Below are 23,944 nucleotides of genomic sequence, written 5' to 3' on the forward strand. Positions count from 1 at the left end.
TGAGCAGAAGTAACCATAGCAATTTAGTGAAAAGAACATCAAAGACTAGGGAGCAACTATTTAGGCAGGCTGTATTCATGCGTAATTAGCTGTGAAAATGGCACTACAGGAGTTTGTTACTCCCTGTTCTTAATTAGTTTTTATCCTTGGTCTTAGATGAAAGGTAAACAAAGCAATCAGATTGAAACTTCGCTTTTCTTCCGGAGACAACAACACCGTCAACAGCGGCGATATGCTAGTGTTAGCCATAAACTGTGCACAATTATCCCTGAGGGGAAATGAGTGGCAGCCTCGGCCCTGCTCAACACCCCGATGCTGCTGCTGCTGAGGCAAGACAAAGAATAAAGATGGCTATATGTTTAAAGATATAAATATAAGTGATCTCTTGCCTAATAAGAGAAACAACATCCCTTTTTTTTTGCTTCAGTCTGCATTCACCTACACAAGCTGTGAATAAACGATAAAACCACCTTTGGTTTGGGAGTCTCCTTCAGGAGAAGCGTCACATCACGCTTCCTGACTCAGCAGCCGCTTGCGAAAGACATGACCATTGATCGATTAGCCATCAAATTGTTCAGGAGTTCCAATGAGATATAAACAAAATGTCAAATAGATCTGATATATCTCTTGAAGGTCAAAGCACAACCCAATTTCTTTTGGCTTAGTTGGCATAAGACAGTCTGTAATAGACTGAATCCGTCAGTGACATTGTGTCGTCAGTAAAGGTCAAAATCAGGTGAAGCACTTTACGGTTTTTACTTCATACAACAACAAAATGGCCTGGCAAGAATGTGTTGTGTTACTGTGTTATGAAAGAATGAAATTCACAGATTTATTATAATTTCTCCAAAAACTGGAATAAGACTTTAGCAGTGATGGTTTTCTGTGTGTGTGTGTGTGATGAGCCTTTTATAACGGTGGACAGATGGGAGCATTAGAGCTGCTGCCACATTCTACTTCAAACCCGACCTTCCAGTGGTGCCACTTCATCTGCCGCCCACAAGCCCCCTCCTGATGCATCACTGTCTTTCTGAGGCTCCGGCACACCTTGCTGCCTTTCCTGTCTCCACCAAACAACCGGCCCGCCACACAGGCTGAAGCCGCTCCTGCACCCCATTATTTCAAAAGACCTCTCACCTCCTATTTTCAGCCATTTTTTTTTTCTCCTTTATTTTGGAGGGGGGTAAGACCACCACACTTTCTTTCTGCTGGTGTTTACCCAAATCACTCACAATACCACCCACCCACCCACTAGCCCGCCCGCCTGCCTCCCCCTTCTCATTTCCTGTTGATGAATGACCGTTGGCCGTCTCACTGACAGCCAGGCAGCTGATGCCACATAATTACAGTATCACCGTTTAGGCAAAATTACCAAATTACTCCAGTCCTCAAGAGGCCTGGAAGACTGACAGGCCAGCCAACAAAAGAAACACAAAAATCTGAAAGGAGAGGAGCATAGAGAGCTGCTTGGGCCTTTACAGACGAGCAGTGAAATGAGGTTTGTTCTGTTCCTTAAGAGCGCACCCATTACATCCAGTGAAGAAGCAGCCAGAGAGGGAGTTGATTAGTCAGAAGAAGCAGAGGCTGTTTTCCTCTCATAAATAATGTTAAAAAACATCTGGCCTCTTCTTGATATCCGATCTTGCTTTTCATACTCAATTTATTCAATCATTAATTCATCTTTGAGTGTATAATCACAAACATCTTAAAATTTCACCCTAAAAGCAAGGTCTGACTGCGATCTATTATGCATCCAACTTTCACCCTTTTTTTTTTTTTTTTTTTTGAGAAATGTTATGCACCTTTCCACTAATTAATTCTTTGTTGGATTCAAACTGCTTTTGTAAAATTAAAGATGAATGATTACTATTATTGAATTACAGCAGAAAGTAGAGCTTTTATATTGAAAACTGTTACTACTGGATATCATAACAACCGCTCAGCAGACTGAGTGAGTGACTGAGGTAGCAGACAAAAACACTAAAACAATCAAAACTGAGAGCTTCCAAGGTAGAGCCCGTCTGGTAAATGGAGTGAGCTTGGAGCGATGAAGTGACATTTATGATGTGAGTGCTAACAGTGAGCAGCAGAGAAGATGTTGATTTAACACTGTGTGTGTGGTTGGAGCTGTGATGGCCACCAGGGTTGAGCTAAGCCCCACTAATTTATCTACTACAACAAAGGATTTCTTTCACTCTAGCCTTGAATCCAAAATGTGTGGGGGGGGGAAACACCTTGTAACAGTCACACTGTGTCTGTTTGATCCATTATGTTGAGATAAAGTACAGTCTGTTCAGCTGTCTGCCATGTTAGCCATTTCATTTGTGAAAAGCAAGGATAACAATCTTAACAATGCACTGCTGTTGCACAGAAATTGCATAAATGTGTTGGGCTTGTTCTTTTTTTTTTTTTTTTTTTTAATTCAGGTTTGAAGGCTTAGAGAAACTTAAATGAACTCCTGGGTGCAAGAGACAATTTGAAACCTTCTATAAAGTAGAAAATATGCAACAGTCAATCTGAAAGCAGAAGTGCTGAAATGTTTGAGAATGTTTGTTTTTTTCTCTTCTTAATGCTGCAGGAGAAATCCAAACTCGACACAAAAGAGCAAGACATCTCAGCAAAAGACTACATCCTTCCTCGAACAAAACGATGTTAACCCAAATTAACAAATTATGGGTTGTCCGATGGCCTCTCACTATGTGACGGGATGGAGACTCAGCTGATAAACAAGCTTGGCAGAATGATAATGTTCTGAGGGTAATTTAATCAGAATGAGCTATATGTCACTTACTAATAGTGGGTACTTTGCTGTGATTTATCTGTGTTTGCTGAGTGGAGGGAGACGGAACAGACGGCCTGGTCTTCCAGATTAAATAGGGCATGGGAAAGATTCGTCATGCTATCAGGGAGGAATAATTTATCACAGGCTGATGATTAGTATTATTAGCACAGGTGCAGTTACAGTAAACACCAGAGAGTCCCATTTTGTACCAAGAGGGGACAGCAGATAGAGAAGGAGGTGAGCTGAACTATGGAGCATCTCCCAGAGGTGTTTTGTCTCACTGCGGTCTCATAAGATCTACTTCAGCTTGCAACCCAGAACACAAAAAATTAAAAAAATCTGATTTTCTGCACTAACCACTCAAGTTCACTTCACTATCTGTCCACTTATCACTTTGTTCTATTGGAGCAGTAATTCATTGCAAAATCATGACCGGGGATGCTAAAAATAAAAAAGTATCTATCTCAAACTTGCTCTTTTAGGTCAAGAGGTATTACGTTAATGATTGGTGATATGATGATTCAAGAATCATATCTTAGGAAATGTCAAACGGCCTGCTGCTTGATGGCATTATGAAAATGAACCTGGTAAATCTAATGTGATAAGGTCTTGTGATACTCATCCCTTAATAAAGCAGTTATTCTGAATGAATTAGCATGAACCTCATTGATTACACTAATATCTGATGATTACTCACTTCAGCTTGCTAGAAAGCAGGCAACTAATTCAGCACCAAATCTGCAGAAAATATAATATAAGTGCTGCTCTGAGGAGATCAACACAACACATACCAACTTTTGCTCTAAACTAGACCCAAAAAAAAAAAAAAAGCGAAGCTTATAGAGATGGAAAGCATCTCTAGATTTGTGATGTTATCGAAGGGGAAAGTCCCATTTATATAACAACAGTGTTCCTCTGGATACAGGAGGCCGGTCAGTGTATGGAACGTTTCACTATCTGCTCTCTGTGCTGAAATATACATTATTTTAATACAGCCAAATTATCAAAAAGCAGGTTTTTTTTTTCCTGTTTCTGCTGTCAGCTTTATGCAGTCACTGAAATACTGCCCATTAAAACTTAAAGCTTCCGAGCCATTTCCAAGCTGCTGCTGTGCTCCGACAAAATGAGCGAACACAAAGAGAAAGACTGCGCTGTGATTTCAGCTACATGTACTTCAGTACTTAATAAAATGATCTCCCAGACGGAAAGAATATCTTATTTTCTCTCTCGCGCCGCACACTGCCTCCAACAAACTAACGCCACTCAATGCATTTGTGATTCAATGTGTTTTTGAAAAAAGTGACGACAAATGTTCCACAGCTGGCAACGCTGCAGGATGTCAAAAGGAACTGTTTGTACAGACTCATTTCCAAAGAGCAGCATCCAATGAGGAAACGGTTCGGTGACCTTTAGGTTGTCAATGATTGCTGAACGGTATTACTCAGTCACTAGTGGACATGCGGCTGGCCCTGCTTTATCTGTCCAGCTAGAAAACACACACAAGTGACACAGCTGTGTGTTGTCCTACTGCAAGCGGAGGGAAGTGGGCGTTCATTGTGAAGAGGGAGAGCCGACCGACTGTGCTCAAAACAGTTAACATCCAGTTTTAGATTAGAGAGTAATCAAAGAGTCTGTGGCTCGATGCTGCACCGCTGAGGTTGTGTCTCCTCGGTGGAGGCAATACTCCAAAGGCTGAAATCTATAACCTTGCAACTGATAAGTCAGCATGAAAAGCAGCTCCATAAGAATCCCAATGAGCTCTTTTCCTGTGGAGGGAACATTTATTAAAACAGCGGACAATAATATATATAAATATATATTTTTGCTCAATGAGGTTAGAAAACATTCACTGGATAAAAATGAATAGATTTCATACTGTGCACGCTGAAGAAATTGCATTCATACATGTGAATTCTTTTTTTCTGACTATATGGATGAACAAAGCTATAAATGGAAAGAGGACAATGTTACGAGAGAAAGCAGGAGAAAACAAAATGTTAGCCCTCTTTCTTGTATTCAAATACGATTCATTATTTAAAGGATGATTGTGGAGCTCAAGCAATAGTGTAGGAGGGAGCGAAGAAACACAAATAATAAACAGTACAAACGTTTTGAACTGTCAATCTAAAATAGCCCTGGGGAAGAAAACAAAACTGGGTAGAAGATTTCAGATGAAACTGGAGAGTGAAAATAACTGACGTCTATCTAAAAAGTTCCTCAGGGATATTAACTTTCTCAAGCAGACCTTTAGTTTGAACTCTAAATACCTTCTGAGTCTACTGTGACAGCCGGGGCTGGAATGTGCAAATGCAGATTAACCTGCAAGGTCCTTGCTAAACATTATTAGCGTGAACCTGTGGACCGGCATAATAACGATAAGTTCATTCACCGCAGAGCCTCCTCAGATGTGTCTCACATTTGAATTACAAAAACACCTTGTCACACACAGCACATAAGGTGTTTCATTTTGTTACAGTAAACAAAACCAAGAATACAAATTAGGATTAATTTTGTGTTATTGTAAAAATATAGTGGTTATTCCAGGAGATTAAAATGAACATGTCTTGTCTAAAAGACGATATTTAGGATCAAGTGAGAAACATCAGTGATTCAAGTATCAACCATATCTGAGATGGTATTCAGGGTGATTCTGTGTACAATAGCATCTAGGGGTTCCACAGATTATTCTGTCCTCTCCCTGCAGGAAAATGCTGGATGCTGTGATAACATGCGATCGACATGCTCACTTTCCCCGTTTGTTAAATGGCCTGTAATGCCTGGCTCGGAAACCCACAGTGGAAATAACGGCACAAATATGAATGCCAAGTAAAATGTTTTCCTGATTTTAAAGTACCCAACTCAGTAAAGGCAACATATTGGACCTCATATTGGATAATTTTACCAGATGCAGCTCAACTAAAGTGCGTTATGAGACTTTAAAGAATCCTGGTCTATAGCAAATGTTCACAGGCCAAAGGATGCATCTACAACACACAAGATGTAGGTGTAATGGACACTCATTATCAAGATTTCAACAGTTTAAGTGGCTCAAAACACCTGCAGGTGCTAAAGAGACAAGTGTATGGGCTCTAGACGGCCACAATATTGGAAAAAATACTTCATATTATTTGATGGAAAATCAATTTTAATAACTACAAATGGCTAAGTCAGTCAGTGGGTATACTGAATCACCACTTTTATGATGTATTCAAACTCAAAGGCAAATAAAATTCATAAATAATGCAAGAACAAAAACAAAAATCATGTACAAACAAATTAAAGTGTTAGATATTAAGAGGTATCAACAAATTAATTACCCATGAATGGAAGGTGGATGGAAGAAAAACTCCTGGGACACGGAGCACGAGCCATTCATTAGTGCCACTGTAATGTGTTTAGCACAAGTCACAATTTTTTTTTTTCAGTATATCCTGTATGAATGAACCATTGACGTATGTAAAGTTATAAGTATGTGACTTGGCTTGTTACACCTCACATTGTATTCTCATTTGAACATTAATCTACGAACAGATGAGTAACTTGTCCACTATGAGGGCAAATAGACAATTTCCTTGTCAGATTGATAGAACAGGCTTTTTTTTTTTTTTTTTTCTCAGTTTTTCCACGATGGTAGGTGGGTAATTACTGTCATTGATTAATAATCCTGGGCCAGCCCCATAATAATCAGTCCCACATGTGCTTGGCCCTCTTAAAGGAAAAGCTCATTTGCCACTGGGATTCACAGCCTAAACTGCTTAGTGGGATGTAATGGAGAGCAATTTTCTTGTCTCAAGAAAAAAATCGTCTGAGATGGGGCGGGTCATTTTCCATTGCCTCAGCGCATCAAATCTCCGAACAAGGACAACTGTGATTTCAGATCAGTACTTTTCCCGGATGCAAGGAAGCTTTTTTTTTTTTTTTTTTAACTTAATAGTTATTTTGTGTATTCAGTTTAAAGTACAATTTCTCATGTCTTACAAAAGTGTTGATGATGATATGCAGAACAACGTTAGGAGATATTTCCAAATAACACTTAAACCCCGGATGATAAAAAGAAACACTCTGATGGGTTATTGTCAAGCATTGTTGCCAAAATCAGAAGATGAATACTGGAGGTTCAGTATGAAGCCAACCCACATCCCTGGAATTTAATTAAAGGCAAACTGATTTCAAGCCTACTCTGCATTATTTTAGTTTTACACTTACTTATTTCTAATTACATGCAATGGAAAGGATTCCAGAGAGGGGGTCCCCGAAGAAGAGCGCTCTCCTCTGAGAGATTTATGTGTTTATAGAAAATTGTGAAAAGTGGCCTAATGTTCGAGCAAAACTGGAAAGAGAATGCCCATATTGGAAATATCCGCCTTTGCCAAGATGTAAACTGTGAATGGTCCATCTGGCTGTGTTCGTCTCACTCTTGGAGGAGTAGATGAGCCACCATCTGCAAATATGCGTCAACAGAAGCAATTTTGCATGCAATGAGGATGTGCACGCCGTCCCCTGCGGACGCACACGAGACATTTTTCCAAAGCATGTTTAAGTGTTTGTAGATGAGAAAAAAATGCATTTAGGCAGTAAACTTTTTGTGAACAAGATCGAGGTCGTCCAGGTTTTATTCGTCCAATCAGGTAAAACCAGACACTCCAGGATTCAGTAGAGCTGTTTAACAATTTAACAGCCTTTGTAACTGACAGCCCACAGAAATCAATCTGTGAAAGCTGTAATCACGTCGACAAATGTTTCATTTTCCACTGCAACCATAATAATATTTTAGCTGTCTAAGTCTTTTGACAGACAAAACAAAAAAGAGAAAACCGACTGCGCTAGCAGCTCTGGATAGAACTCCGATCTTAGTCTGATTGTTTCAAAGCTGTTTATGAGGAGAACAGCTGCTCTCTAGCGTCTTTGTTTCTTGTTATGAATATGACAATACTTTGGTGTGTCGATACGCACCTCTGTCTCTTATCATGATGATCTGTCTACAGTGAATAATGAAATGAGGCCGTTAGCCTATTCGATTATAGAAATATCAAAATTAATTTCATGTCACTTTTAATAATTCTATGCATTTAAATTTGGCCACAGCAAAAGGCCATTAGCATAACATTAACTTTCAATTAATCTAACACACGCTGCCATTTCACTACAAGCTTTTAACCTTTATTATTACGCCTACTTGTAACATTCCTGAGTTTAGGGAAATTCAAATGTGTCTTGTTTGTTTACTTCGTGCACTGGAAAGGGGGTGGATGGACTATTATTTGAGATTTCATAAACCGAATACATTGTTGTTCGTAGTCACGGCGGCTTTATAATGTCTGTGTAGGTGGACCAAATAAGTCAGAGACAGAAATTAATGAAAAAAAAAAGAACAAAATCCAAACACTGGATAGACTTTGGGAACAAGTGAGATCTCTGTCGGAGCTGAGCACTAACAGAGAAAAGTCAAGCAGCTGTCAGCTTCTGAGAGCAGACTAGAGAGACAATACTGATGATGACAGTGATCAGCGTTAGAAGATAAGAAGATGATACCGGCTGGGAGTAAAGATAGCTCTAATATGAAATAACATCACGTTCAAAAAAAAAAAAAAGAGAAGAACTGACTGTTCCCAGTGAAGGACTACACAATCTATAACAACTTATCAGCAGAGAGAAGATGTTTTGCCCAGAGATAATTACAATAACAGTACCCAGCGGCAGTGTGATTGCTCCCAGGTGACATTGCAGGTTATTAAATTGTCATGGTGCACCCTGTTTTGGCGGTGCAGACACTTGAACTAGCTGCCCACAGGAGTGACTCACCGTTTATCTGCTCCATTTGTTTGACATCTTTACGACACAGCGTATTAACACAACCTAATTTCATCTGGGCCTCAATGTCTTCTCTTGGCTGTCTCATGGAAATCCTTCAGGGTTAGGTTAGGACTGCTGGGACGTGTGTCTCGACCGAATTACACCAAGTGACATTTCTTCCATCCCATCCTGTTTTCCATTTCAAGTTTGCACGGAAAGGAGCTGGTGTCAAACTTTAAAAGTGACATGTCGATTACTGACAATTACCAAAAGACACGCACACGCTTCGCAAACTTTCTGAGACTTGATTACAAAACATAACTTCCATGAACAGAGATAGAAACAAAGGCAGCAGTGCAGTCCCTCCTCTGATCATTTATGGCGTGACAGTAGGAGTTATGTGATCTGTTAACTGATTAAATCAGGGATGAAGAATCTATCAAATTAGGCAACTAATAGCTCTCTTAATGTCTTTGTTTGTGTGCAGAGGAAACTCGCATCCAGCCATACAGCAAGCACCCATCATATTAATTATCCTCCAGATAACACCTCCCCCTTCATTTCAAATGAATTCTTCAGAATGAATAAATTATAATTAAATGTATATATTTTATACACTACAAGCACCCAACTCAGCGCGCTGCAGTGGATGCAGTGATCTGTTATTATGTGCAGATGTGCTTGTGTGTGGACTTCCATAATATTTATCCAAACTTCATTCAGACTCTTTGCACACGAGAATCACAACCCTATGAGATTTTTATCAGTTTCTGCATCAATGCGATTCTCTTTGTTGAGGAGCTTTAGTTAAAATGAATGAGGCCGTTTCATTAATTACAATCTAGATTAATGTTGGATTATTAGCTGTTTCACTGTTCCAGCGTTTACGACTAAACCTCAATGTTCACTAACTGGTCAGGTGCTGCAGCCCTCAATGGAAACAGTTTTGATGAGAAAATACTCTTGCAAGGCGCTGCTGCACACATTGCAGAAGAAACAGAACAAAACAAAACAAAAAACAAAAAAAAAAAACACACCATCAATTAGAAATACTCACATCTTGCAGGGAGATCATAGCCGCAGGTGATCTTGGCTTTGCCGGTGTCACAGCCGTTTAGTGAGTGGCACTCATCGTACAGACAGGACCCTGCTGCTTTGTGTATGCAGCCATCAACTGAAACACAAACAGATGTAGAATGAGAGGTGCGGACTAGGCAAGGAGAACAATACAAAAGCAGGCGCATGACATATCTCAAACCGGCTGGGCTAATTAGCAGTCTGTGTGCTTTATCGTGTTGAAACAGACAGCCATTGACAAGAGCGGGACCGAGAACAAGCTAAGGATGATTTTCATGACTCGGTTCCGGTTACTGAGTCTCGACATTCTCAAATTACCGCCCTGGCTCTGTATGTTCTCTCTGTAGGGGGGAATGGGGCTGCCATAGTGTGCTGCGCCTGTTGCTGGTAAATATTGACAAGCTTAGGAATGAAATTAGCTGGGCTGGGATCTAATGCCGCCTCCACACACAATGAAAATGAGACTGTTCTTCCTGTAATCCCTCTCCACTGTCAACAGCAATATAGAGACAGATCATTAACTGTATTTGCTGCCTGCTGGTGGGAATCTTACATCTGTCCTGTTCTCTGTGGCAAGCCTGTTATGATGTGGATCCGTGTTCTGATTCTGTCACGCTCCCTATTGATGTGTGTGTCCTGGCTCTGCGGAGACCCCGAGCCCCCCGTCCCCTAAGGTTTTAATTCTGCTGGGTTAAGGCTGCGATACACTTGATTGATGGCACGTCTTACACAAGAAGGCAGAGCGATAGAAATCCACATTATCCGTCTCTGAAAGCCTGACATCCCTCCAAGAGCATGTTATCAATCACACTGAAACATCATAAAATCCTCCTCAAGTTGTCCTGTAAAAATCCTCACGAGCCATTAGAGGATAACAGAGCCGGGAGGAGGAACAGCAGTACTTGGACAAACAGACGTGTCTTTGCCTTCATTCCTCTTTGCAAAGGCTTGGCCAATGGAGAGAAACAAGCCGCAGACTAGATTTATCTGTTAAAAAATAAAGCGGCTGAGAGTTAAGATAGCCGGCAGGATAGGCCGTGTTTGCATATTCTGAACTGATGAAAGAAATAGCTGAGACGCAGATAAAAATAAAATAATCAGAATTTATTTTCCTGATAAAACACAAAATGGGCCTCTTATCACCGTCTTCATCTGTAATGTAATAATTATTCACATACAGAGCCGGGAAAAACAAAACTGTGGAGTTAAAAGGACTGGAGATTGCTTATTCACTATCTTCAAAAAACGTTTGCTTCACATCATCGGCACAGACAAAAGGTCTTTTCAGGAGGGATGCTCCTTTTCTGAGCTCCTTTCAATTTCCTAAGGATGCTCGGTGACAACGGCTGGGCGGAAGATTTTCTAGCTCTATCAATCATCTTTAATGGACTGAAGGACAGGCGGTTGACAGAGACGAATCCTGATGGCTTTTCGAAAAAGTAACATGACTCTGACAGTGATGTGGATATGAGGAGGGATCGCTCTGGTGACAATGAAAGCTGCTTAACAACCCAGTGCGGATGTAGTGTTGGCTGTTGGCTGTGGGCTTGGTATTTTTATAATATCCACTGTGCAAACAAGATTGTCCATGATCATCAGCCACACTTATTTGCATCATAATTGCTTCATAACATCTCACAAACACAAATTGCTGAATGCACAGGCTGAAGAGAGAAAGCTCGGGGACTGGAAGCTCGTGTCTGCTTTATGTACACACAAAGCTGCCAATAGAACAAACCCCTTTTTCTGCATGTTTTCTTACAGCGCTGAATTAATAACACCTAAGCACCAAATGTGTCCACCTGATAATGTATGCGTGCCTCGTTGATGATAAGGCAGCCAGCGTTTTTTCTAACATCTTCATTCCTTCAAATACGCTTCATAGTCGGTGTTTCTGTATTTGTTACATTTCCTCTAAAATCTGACCTTTTGTGTGAAGTAAACTTGAATTTAAATTTATTTCAGATGTGCTTTCCCCTCCTACAATCTGTTCTATGCATAAGCTTTGCATAACGATATATTTGTGTTTCAATATGATCCATGTAAAGACGTTAGTAGTTTGGCTTTTTGTGCTTGATAGCGTGATACAGAACATGAGGAAAGGGCCAGAATGAAGCCATATCATGTGCTGCTGCTGTGCGTTTAGCAGGTTGTAACATTTTGAGAAGAGTTTGTGCTTCTGTGAGTATATGGCACACACTGTATTTTCAGGCTTTATGATTCATCTTCCACTGATTATCCGTTTCCGGATCACGGGTGGTGCTGGAGCGGGGGCGGGGTCAGCAGCACACACAGACAGACAGAGACCAACAACCACTCAGACCTACAGACAATTTAGAGTCACCAATGAACCCAAACAGGATGTCTTTGGACGGTGGGAAGAAACCCACGTAGGCATGAGGAGAACATGCAGACTCCACACAGAACAGCTCCAGGCCCGGGAACCGAACTCGCAACCTTCTTATTGTGGGCCGACAGCGCTAACCAGGACGCTTTGTATTTTTTGACCACTAAGCTGGAGTAAAACAAAAGAATTAGGCAGCAGAGGTTGCACATCCTGTAAGTGCACCACTGCAAACTGAAATTTGGCCGTGGTCAAATATTTCCTCAGTAATTGAATTGACTGATCTAGAAATGGATTTGTTCTTTTGACGATGTGAAAATAAGAATATAGAATAGTGGATTCACTGCATTTATCACAGTAAACAGGAGGGCTGTTCCTTTGAGAATGTATAACAGGCATATAAGCAGAGACAGCTCGAGTGCAGGCAAATATTCTCAATCGTTCCCTTTAACGGCTGCAAAGTAAACTATCATCTCTTCCTGCCCATATAAAGCCAGCCAAGTTAGGAAAATTTAATAATACTCTTCCAGTTTGCAGTGTTCCCACAGGAGTCCATCCTCCCCAGATATTCTCTCTCATCGTTACCAAGCACAGCTGATCTCTTACGAATAAGCACCTTAGGAACCCTGCGAGGAAAAGCATATTGGGTTCTGTGTTTCATCTCGGGGACTGAAGTCTGAGATTGTAGATAATAGTTTCAGCTTCCATTTCGCGACGACTCCTGCTCATGGTTGCGTAACCCACTGTGACTGTGAAGCCCTTTTTTCTGATGCCGCTCAGTGTGTCACTGTGCATGTAGTGTCAGCGAGTCCCTACAAGCCTGGAAATTTGTTCACAGTTCCCGTAAACAGAGAGGAAGATGCTGAACTGATCTGGCTGATTGCCAGAGCCTCGGAAGCTGCTGCCACAGATTTAATTTACCTGCCTTTCTTAGACTGCTTCACTAGCTGGTGTACAACAAATGCATTGTGGGTCTTCAATGAGTATATTTGTTTGAGAAGGCTATAGAGACGGGGAGAGATGGAGTGTCGTCTCAAATGCGGTTTGCCATTTCAAATTCAATTGCAGAGTGAACCATTAGGAAATCAAAACCCGATTGTGATTTTTTTTTTTCCCCTGTCCATTATTTGGGCAACTAAAGAGAGATCTGAGTTACCAAAATGGGAAATATACAATTTGGCCATCAATTTATTTATTTGTTTGGGATAGTTTTTTGTTGTTTTTTTTTTTTGGTTTGAGTAAGATTTTAGCCATACTCCCTACAGATTTCTGCAGCATTACAAAAGGCATCCTCAGATTCTTATTAACGAAAGCTCCATTTACAAAGATGGTGCAAAGAGGGAATAGAAGGAATGCTGCACTGTTATTGCGTCTTATTGCAAAGAAATGAGATTGAGAATGAAAAGGAATGAACACGACCGATACCAACAATGTTGTGTTTGCACGTCACGTCTCTAGTTCACGCAGCGTAACCTCGTTTGAATGGAGTTCCTGATATATTGCCTTAAAAAGGGTCTTTCTGCCAGTTTTGCTCGTTTAAATTGAACCAAACAAAGCCAAGATAATTAAGTTCCCCACCAAATTCTGACCATCTGTAAATATCAGCCCATTTTCACCTAAATTCTGCAGCAACACGGGAAGAACATTTCATGTCTTATGAAGTTTTGTTTTTATCCATTGCTCCATTTCTTTTTCTATTTCGTAAGAATTCGCAAATACCGTTATGCCAGTTCTTATTCTATTATATTAAGAGGCAACAACTATATTCAGATGCAAATTACAAATTATAATAAAAAAAAAACCCATCATCACAGCACTCAAAGGAAATCAAAGCGACATCTCTCTCAGCCTGAGACACATGCCAAACAGAAGCCCTAAGATGAACATGTGCATGGCAGTCTGTTATAATTCAACTCCTGTTCAGGACATTTCATCTAACAGGCTTAATATTGAGTCAGCAACATCTGCTTCTGTCCACCCGACTACTGGGCTTCCTCCGCCCCAGTTGGAGGAGAAAGGAGAGAAGAAAAAAAACAGTTAATACCTCATCTATCTCTCCTTGCACTCTGCCACTGCTTTAGGCTGAGCCTATGTGGGACAAAACATTTATTCATCTTCACCGAGTGCCTTGCTCAGAGAAAGCTTCCCTGAGCAGCCACGCCGGCAAATCTGCACGGCTAATGAAGATAACTTTGAACAGTGGCTGGACGGTACCCCTCTGTACTCATAATGGGAACAAGAAGAGAGAGAGACGGAGAGGGACGCATATTGAGAGAGACAAAGAAGACGAGTGTGCGTGTGTGTGTGTCAGTCCAGAGCAGTTTGAATTAGTTACTCAGCTGTAACCTTGGCTCCTGCCATTGTTGAAGACACCTCTGCCTCGTCCTCTCAAGGCTCCGTTCCCACATGCATTAAGGGACTCAGCAAAGCTCTGCTTACTCTCCCCGGGCTTCTCCCAGGCAGCCCGAAAACCAAGGGCTTTCAATCGCTCCCTCAGACACAATGAATACCTGCTCTGCTCTCATTACAATACCCTGCTTTTCAGAAATAGTGTCAGCTGCAATTTTCTCTCCTAATTATTTTCCGCTCCTCTGAGGGTTAGGTTCAGGACTGGAGCCAGAGGAGGCAGCATGGGGTGGGCAGGAGGGAGGGGGACGGGCTGAGCTGGATTCTACCTGTCTGGATATGGAGGAGTCTGAATACGAGTCCATAATCTAACAATAGGTGGGGAATAGGTAGCCATCTACAGCGAAGGCGCCTCTAACTTTAACCTGCGTGGGCTCCACCTGCTGAGATCTCACGACTTCTTCTGGTGGGCAGGTCAAGCTGTAAAAAAAAAAAAAAAAAAAAAAAAGTTCCTGCGGTTTCCACACACAACGCAAACACATCCCTTAAACTATTAAACCATACACTCCCTTTCACCTTTTTATTTTTTTTTTTTGGTAGTATCCATGGCAACAACATATTTCCTCTCTCCTCGCAGCGCTTTCAGGGCTGTACACTGATCAAAGCCCCCTCCACAAGTCCACCTCTGTGATTTACGACAGCATTTTCTACTCAACTAATTTCAGTGAAGGAGATAATGACATGGATTAGTTGCTAATCAAGTGCCAATCAGAGATCTGGCTGAACTAAATGTCAGGTGGAATATGTTCAAACTATTGTGGTTGCTCCCTTGTGATGCCGGATTATGTGTCCTAATCACAGCAATTTTGGATGCAACAGGAGCCAGAGCTCACTCTCTACTGTAACCAAGTTCCCAGGAAAGGGATAATAATCTCCATTTTACCTGTAATACCTGGGTAAACAGGGGATTTGGACTAATAGAATGCCAGGCAGATAGTCACAGATGTTACTCTCCAAAGTGACATAAAATACCTCAGGCTTACATGACTCACTAGTCCCTCTGACACTGGTGTCTAAGCAAGAGCCAGAATAAATGACAGAGCAATCACAGGTTAAACTACAACACTGTAGAAAGCCTGTTATTACTGTTACGCTTCAGCCCGAGTTGACAAATATGTCAGCTAAGACTGTAAGTGTTTTCTGTGAAATGGCTTAAATAAATCCATTAGGATACAGTGTCTGATTCAACTATTATACCTTACTCTAGGACACATCAACAACAGAGCACTTTGAGCCAAATTTAGCTCGAAGAAACTGTAAGCAGTGAAAGGGAAACCTCTGCTGAGTTGCCCTTAAACAAGGCAGTAAATCTAGAGCTGCTTAATGAAGCAGCATCACAGTCGACTGTACCGCAGACCTCTCAGCTGTGCATGTGTCTGATTTTACGACCAAGAGCGGGTCACCGCTGCACAGAGAATGTGTTTAAAATGAGAGAAAAGCCCATAATGACTCCACCCCCCAAAAAAAAAAATCTCTCAAATATGATTTTAATGAGATTGCATTTCCGTAAAAGATGAAAGAATAAACTTGAATATCACAGAATTACACTTTATGACAACTGATTGAATTATCGGAGCTGTTTCTGACAGATTTAAAAGCTTTTCAGCTCCTGAGAGACACAGGAGGTCTCAGATTAGTTAGTCAGAATTTCTTTCAGTGTACTATAACACAATTAGTTAGAAATAAAATGAAGCTGCATTCATGTTTCTGTGAATGGTGCCGATTTAATAATCCCTAAACCTCCGAGCGTTCAGTTCACCGGCGACAGATTGGGGGCAAAAAAAGTGAAGCTGTAGATCCACGTAACCTATCTGGATTTGAAGGGCCGGGGCTGAAGCACACAGTCGTGGTGCTGTTGTTCCCAGGGCCATAAAGGCATCCCAGGTTAGGTTACCACAGCTCATATGACCCCGTCGTTGGAGACCCGGAGGCCGACAGCTGCGGACGACTCGGTGCCAAACCCCAACCGTGCTGCAGTCCCTGGGACAATTGTGACGGCCCCGGACCTCGGATTTAAAGATGTTGTTTTTACGGCTCTGTCTTGTTGTTGGAGGCTTCTCTGTCTGAGGTAGTGGAGTCATTCTGTTCAATAAACAACATTAGGCACGCTGTCTGCATTCTTTACATGACAGCAGCACTGTTTAATCTTCTGGGTGACTTCAGGAACGTTCACAACACTTTATCTGGACAGGTTAGTGCTGCTTTTCCTGCACTGAAATATCACGCAAGTCCTTCTACTGTAACTAATGAGCCTGACACCACTTTAATCTGAAATGAAACCCTAAAATGAGCCCACACATCGACTGACCACAGACAAAAATATGAGTTTCACTTTAAATTCTGGAGATGTTTTAATGAAAATCTTATAGAGCTAATGGGACGAGGATTATCTAAATGAAGTGGGGGAAGCTTCTTGGATTGGGTTGCAGGTATCTTTTGTAGTTTGCATGCCTTTGCTCTAACGACGGTTCAATCCCTCACAGCGGAGGGAAACTGTACAGGCCAAATGAACATAAAGGCGACCAACAGCAGGTCACCGGGGCATCGTCAGACTACCAGTGTCTTCAAAGATCCAAGTGGTGTTATTTGGAAACACTGTTGGCATCGTCTCTGTATCACAGATTGTGATCCCAGCTGCTTACAGCGAGCCCGGCTGATGGAGATCCATCACTTGTGTGCTCCATTACGACGAGTCTTTCATTTCTGGCTGTGAGGTGCCCTAATAATCACCGATAAACACAAACCTCCTGTTACAGCTTCCTCTTCCTTCTTCAATATCACACTCATTTTTCACCTTTGACTCCTCATCCAGTCTCTCATTACAAACAGCCACTCTGTCAATGTGGCTATTATCAGCTCGTCTCTTTGGTTAGATTACCTTTGGCACCCCAGCTTTACTATTACTGCCAAAGGAAAAAGATCGAGTGAAGGGGAGTCTCACTAGACAGCACGGTATGAAAGACTCTCAGATCTTTTCCCCTCATGAAAACCACAATGTGTTGGTGTATGTCAACACTTTAAAGTTTCTGTAAAGGCAGCATCAGACCACAATGACAATTTAACCCACACAAGGCTGTAATTTGTGTGTTTCATGTCATGCATAATTGTCGAGAAGGTAAATTGTTTGTTACATTAAATGAATTTCCATTGGTACTTCTGGTTCGGGGGGAAAAAAAAAAATCAAAGCAAGAACAACATGACATGAAGTTAATTCCTCCCTGTGAGAAACTCGACATCAAAAGAGCTTTCATGGTGGGGTCTACAGAAGTACATCTCTGGTACACAGGTACTCAACATGTAACCCCCCCATCACCACCAGGAAGTGTCTCCTTTTAATCAGGTTGCCACCTATCTCAGTGAATGTGGAGCAAATAAACTGTCAGGAAAGATAACATGAAACATGTTTGAGGTCTTTTTGATCCAGCTGCTGACCACTAAAGGCTCCCATTGGACTGCATCAAGAGTCGGAGCATGTGAATTATCGTTCAGACATCAACATTAATGAATCCCTACCACTTCTCTCACTACTGATTCTGAGTCTGCCATCATTTAAATGCAGTTTTTGAATTATGTTAACGACAGGAAGCTAAATCAGTCAGATGCATCTTTTTGTTCCCTAACATACGGAAAGCTCTGGAATCATTAGAAAACACAGGCGGATTTATCTAGACATAATTAAATGTTGCCTCCTGAAATAATAGTAATTGGGAAATTCTGCTAATAGGGGACACGCTGATGTTGAGAAAACAACTCCCAGAGCGGATTCTGGGCCAATTTTGTCATAAATTACGTCCCTGCACAAAGTTCATCTCTGATTCACCCAAGAGAGCCTGCAACGTGATGTTAAAGAATGGCTTTTCTTAGAACAACCTGGCTAGAGGTGAGAGTTGGAACAGAAGCACTTTGTTCGATGCATGCACTGCTCTAAGAAGCAACAACCGAGGACAGGACTAGACAAATGCATGTAATTATTGAGGTATCTGAATAGCGGGCTTTCAGGCTGGTGAGGAGAGAAAGCAAGGAGAGCATGGCTGCCGCTTCGGGCTCTTGGATCTTCCGGCCAAACTCTCTGGCAAGTCCATAATTGCGGAAATGAAGAAAGATGGAACCGTTCAATGAAAGACCACTGCTTTGGATTAAAATGCATGAACAGCTGTTGCTATTATGCATGGTTCTTTGGGTTTGCATTTGCAAAGCACTTCTTCAGCAAAGCTTATAGCCTTACACAATACATTAACATCTGCAAAGCCGCACACAACGCAAGTCAAAACCACAGTGAGCTCTGGAATTAAAAGGTCATCATAGCTCTGCACTGTGGTATTTTTTGATCATTGACCTTATTTATCAGTGAAAAAGGAGGCTGTGGGTTTTTTGATTCCTCTTCAAGTGCAACAAATAAAGGGCTATGCTAATATGACTGGACTGTGGCTATGGTTATTTCTACAGCTGTTAAACCAGGGGCAATAAACATTTGGGCAACAGTAAAAACCAAATAGGATTTTTATAGCACTGCTATTTGCTCTTGACTGTTGGCACCGCAAGTATGAAGCCTACAGGATTAATATATAAGCTTATATTCCTGTCATCTCGGCCTGCTTCCTCCCTAATCATAAAGTATGGCATTCAATGTTTTCTGCATCACAGACACAGCAGCATAGGACAAGCTGAAGCTAATGTATAACATTCCATATGCTATGAAAATAGATTATTATTTATTTTTATTATGACCAGAACAAACAAATGTGTTTGCTGATATTGCAGTTGTAAATAATTGATAACCTCTGCTACATTTTTCTGCAGGAAGATGCTTTTCAAAGCAGAGGGGAATGTTCCACCCGTTTTATTTCTACATCATTTTTCTTTCACTTCTTGCTGCAGAGTAGTCCAAAATTTGTCTATCCGGTCAATATGTTAGTTGGCTGCCTTTACTAAATTCTTCAGCTGATGAAATATCTGTCTCCAGGGAGTTTCTTGGAGACAGTCTGGCCAATATACCTGTCTGCGAAAAGAGCTAATCCCAGAGCTGTCTAAACTAAAGATGAGTGTGAACACTTATCTCGTTTTCTGTAAAGCTAAATAATTCGCCAACATCTACATGAGACATTTTAAACATACAGGGAGGGTAAGTTCAGTATAATACATAATATGAATCGACACAACTGTTTATTTAATGTCAGCTAAATCAATCTTTCATTGTCAAACACAAATTACACCTGAAGCATTTGTCTTGTGTATTTCCGTAATAGCTTTTGTTTTTAGTTCTTTTGCGGCTCTTTAAATCCATTTTATCTGCATAGCCAATAGGGAGAGAAACTGAAAACTAAATTATTTGGGCCTTTGATTAAAAACTTCACTGAAATGTCTGGCTGAAAAAGGAAGAAGCCTGAAAAAAATCAGGGTTAAGCCTCTGAATCAATACAATCATAGGTAAGTGGTTTTCTTTTCTTTCAAAAGGAGATTACCAGAGTTTTCACGATGATTATCCATTTTCCATTATGGTGGGACTGTAACCAAGATGATTAAAAGGAATGAAAATTGAATAAAACTAGTGAAAACAATTATTTATCCTGTGTTCCTCAAGTGAAGGCAACAAAGGAGTGAGCAGACTTTCGGGATTCTCCACAGATCGATATGTTCATATTCTGAAGTAAGAAACTTTGAAATGACAATATCAAATATTAAATTCAAAATGTTCAAGTGTTTCTCACCTTTTGCATCAAAAACAAAAGTATAATTATAGAGATCCCCTCAACTGTGGCCTATAATTCAGAGAAATCAAAGCACTTAAAAGAACAAAAAATCCCCGTTGTGCCTTGCTGCTATAAAATCATTACCCTTCTGTACCTCAGAGTAAGCAAACAAAGGGAAGCAGGCCACCGGGGTCAAAGCTTGGGATTGCCAGCGTGAAATCCACCCCAGTGATTTATCTGACGGGTCCCTGACAACTTTCTTGCAGACTCCCAAAGTGTGCTATCTATTAATTGAGCCTGTGTCAGCACAGGGGAGATTAAGCGTCCACAGCTGCCCACAGAAACGTCTTCTTCAGGCCCAGCTGTGAGACACAAATCAAAGGTCCGGGCACAACACGGAGCCCGCCTCCATACAGACACTGATCTCAGCTCTGAAGTCCTGCCGTAACCAACCAACAAATATCTGGTAATATGCCTCATCGTGACTATTAACCAAATGACCACCGTTAATGAAATGCCAATTAACTGATCAACTTGAATGCACCGGCCACCGCAAGAGAATATTTGAGAGGTCTGGAAAAAACCGAAGCTGCAGCAGCTCAGCTGTTCTGCTGTGGGTCAAACAATGCACGCACTCAAACTTGACTTCTAAGCATGCCTATGATTTACCTCTTGACTCTCTGTCCTTCATAAACGATCTCGCTGTACTTTTCTCCCCAGGCTCTGTCGCAGTAAAAAGCTGCTTGTAGACCCCTGGGCTCACTCTCAGCACCCCACATCGTTGGTACTGCCTCTACTTGTAAAAGCCCTGTGTGGTCTCGGGATGAACTAGTGGCCGTGGACGGGCTCCGCCATGTGAGGCTCCTTGCTGCAGAGCCAAGGATTAACAGAAATGGGGCTTTTATAATTATACCATCATGATTCCAGGCCTTTCCTCCTGGTCCTTTTAATTAAGTAGATAATTTTTCTCTGGGGAAGAGCAGATTTAACATACTTACCGGCTATTTCAAAAGCGGACTTTTCTCAGAACTGTGGCAAAGATCTTCTTCAGAAAGACTATTCATTGTTATGAATTCATAAGCAAAGCAGCGCATTAGTGAGCACGTCAGCGCTGCTTGTGACAGCAACTGATATTAATTTGGAGCGGGGCGGTTGTGTTATTGCTCGCCAACTTGTTTTCTTTGTCTCTCTGAGGGCTGAGGGGGGAATCTTGGAGGATAATGGGGTCCTCTGTCATTCACACCTTTGTGAGTGACAGGGACATGCCTAATAACAAGGGAGAGGCCTGGTCATCCTACCGTTCAGCCAATTCTTTGAAGGGACCAATCTCTGCTCTCCTGTGGGCAGGTACGCACCCATGCAGCACCCACCTTGCTCTGGAGAGTATTTATAATTCAAATGGAACGGTATAATGGCCTCCACAGTGACAGCAAGATAGCTACTTGTCCACAGTTTGGATTACTGCCCATTCATTTTAAACCCCCTCTAACGCAACCCACAACATTTTTATGATATACAGCAGGAAGAGGAAATAACCGTGCCTATGGTCATTTGGAGACAAACATAATCTCTTATTTTCCAGTTGAGTACAAACACTGACTCTTAATGTAGAGAAAAGCTACAGAAATGATATATACACCGTTTTATATCCAGACTTTATGGATTACAGAAGACTTATTTTTGTTTACATGTAACACACTTGGGGAAAAAACCCAAACACACACACACACACACACACACACAAATTACACCATCATGCAGCACTTCCTGTATCTCAAACTGGCAGAGCTGGATATCAGTAAAAGAAGCTATGATGGAAGCCATTGACCTTCCCAAGATGATATGTGGACTTACAATGCAGTCTGCTGTCACCTCTGAGAATATTAGTTATCAATTATGACTTTAAATCTCGCAGGTCAGCATAATGTCATCGGAGCGGCAGAGCAGCTGTGATAGATGTGAAACGAATGGCGGGCTACATTCTTTGTTTGGGAGCTAATCTGATGATTTCCTTGCAGTCTCTTAAGCAGGTTATGATCCATTTTTCATGTTTTATACTAAGACAAGATATATTAAATCCATTTATGGTATAATTGGTGATTGGCCATTAAAGAAGAGCTTAAGATATTATTAAAATAAGATTATTTCACATATCAAGGTTGACTGTAGCTCAAAAATCAGACCGCAACAGGGGATTAAAAAAAGGAATATATTGATGTGCTGATTACGTCTTTGTCAGTGTAGATGTGTTGTGTTTTTGCACTGCAGAACTTAAACATTATTTATTTTATATAGCATATAAATATTTTATATATTTTCATAAAGATAAGCAACACAAAGTGCTTCACAGTTTAAAAAGGAAAGAAAAAAGAGAAAACACAAAAGGAAGGCACGCAAAACACGCACGCACGCACGCACGCACAGACACACACACACACAGAGTGAAAGCCAAGGAACCATAGAAAAAATAAAAAGCACGCAGTGTGCGACAGCTACACACTTGTAAAAAGGACAGGGCACTGAGGAACCATGGAGCCCTCCACACGGAGAGGAGTCCCCGCCACAACCGCAGATGGTGCCGCCCACACCGTGTAATAAAGACATGGTGCAGGGCCCCCAGCCGACTAGGCCAGAAGGCCCCCAGGACGACACCCCCGCAGATGGACCAGACACGAGGAAGACACTGGAGAAGATAAAAATAAAAAAACTGAAGATAAAAATAATGAGTTAAGAATCCACATAAAATATAGAATAGAAATATAGAATATAGAATCCAAAGAAAATCCGAAAAGATTTGAAAAGAAAAGCCATCACTGCTCGAGACTGCTGGTGTAGTTTTTCAATGTCAATACTGCTGGCACTACTTAAATCTGGCATGGAAATACTATCTGCATCCAAAACGAACAGTTTGGACAACAATCGGGCTGTGATCACCTCTGCCGCTGTCACAGTGTGACCTGCAGCTCCAATTGGCTCGGTTCACGCTTTACTAAAACTTGGGCGAGCGGGTGATGAGGAGGAACGGGCAGCATTGACAAACGAGGTGAGCGCTGAAACACGAGCCAAGGTGATGTCCAGCCTGTGTTTGCTGATTTCTTTGAGCTCGTGGGAGACAGTAGTGCTGGATTTTATGTGTAAACAACAGCTGACTGGATGACAAACTTGTCATGATGTTTTCACTTCTTGCCTATTTTTTCTACACAGAGACAAACGCGCTGCACAGGCCTGATGGGAATACGGCTTCAGCACACCTTGTGTGTGAGTAGACAGGCCCAAGAAGTGATGCAGCAGTTCAGATCACATAAAAAGGCTTTAACCTTCCATCCTGGCAGCCTTTTTATGATACAGCTTTCTGAATGCACCACACAAGCCGCATGCAGAACACAACAATGATGTGAAACTTCTACCAAACTCCACGTCCCCGGCTGTGGTTTGAGCCTTAATTTAGTGTCTGCGTATTACTGTGGAGCATCGCCCCCCGTGCTTCTTATAGCAAAGGTACGGAGCCTTTACAGCGTATGCTCTTGGTGTTTAGCGTTACAACTGAAGATTAAGTCACTTGAGGAAGGGGCAAACAGAACGCTGGCTAGAACACAGACCTGGCACAGCATCGGTAAACAGCAATCAGACTGGAAGTGTCAGCGCAGCTCACAGAGAGAGATTTGGCTCTCCCCATTTCCCCGTGGAAATCACAAGCCGAGGCTGTAGCTACATTTCCTCGCGAATTTATCAAACCTTAAAAGTGATATCTCCGACTACAGATAGTTTAATTCTCATAACATGGAAGCGTAATCTAAGAGAGTGGTATCTCTATTAAACTGTTCAAACTAAATAAGCAGCAGGTCATTTACT

The 23,944-nt window shown here is 41.5% G+C and overlaps 1 protein-coding gene across 2 annotated transcripts in view; it reads right to left on the reverse strand.

The window, feature by feature from the left end:
* macrod2 (mono-ADP ribosylhydrolase 2) overlaps positions 1–23,944 on the reverse strand; it is a 361,227-nt gene that overhangs the window by 202,130 nt on the left and 135,153 nt on the right. For both annotated transcript variants that reach the window (XM_029520733.1, XM_029520732.1), the window contains exon 5: positions 9,633–9,749. In XM_029520733.1, the coding sequence (XP_029376593.1) occupies positions 9,633–9,749 (117 nt within the window). The remainder of the gene's footprint in view (positions 1–9,632; positions 9,750–23,944) is intronic.

The sequence above is a fragment of the Echeneis naucrates genome, chromosome 15 (assembly GCF_900963305.1).
Source record: "Echeneis naucrates chromosome 15, fEcheNa1.1, whole genome shotgun sequence".
Lineage (NCBI taxonomy): Eukaryota > Metazoa > Chordata > Actinopteri > Carangiformes > Echeneidae > Echeneis > Echeneis naucrates.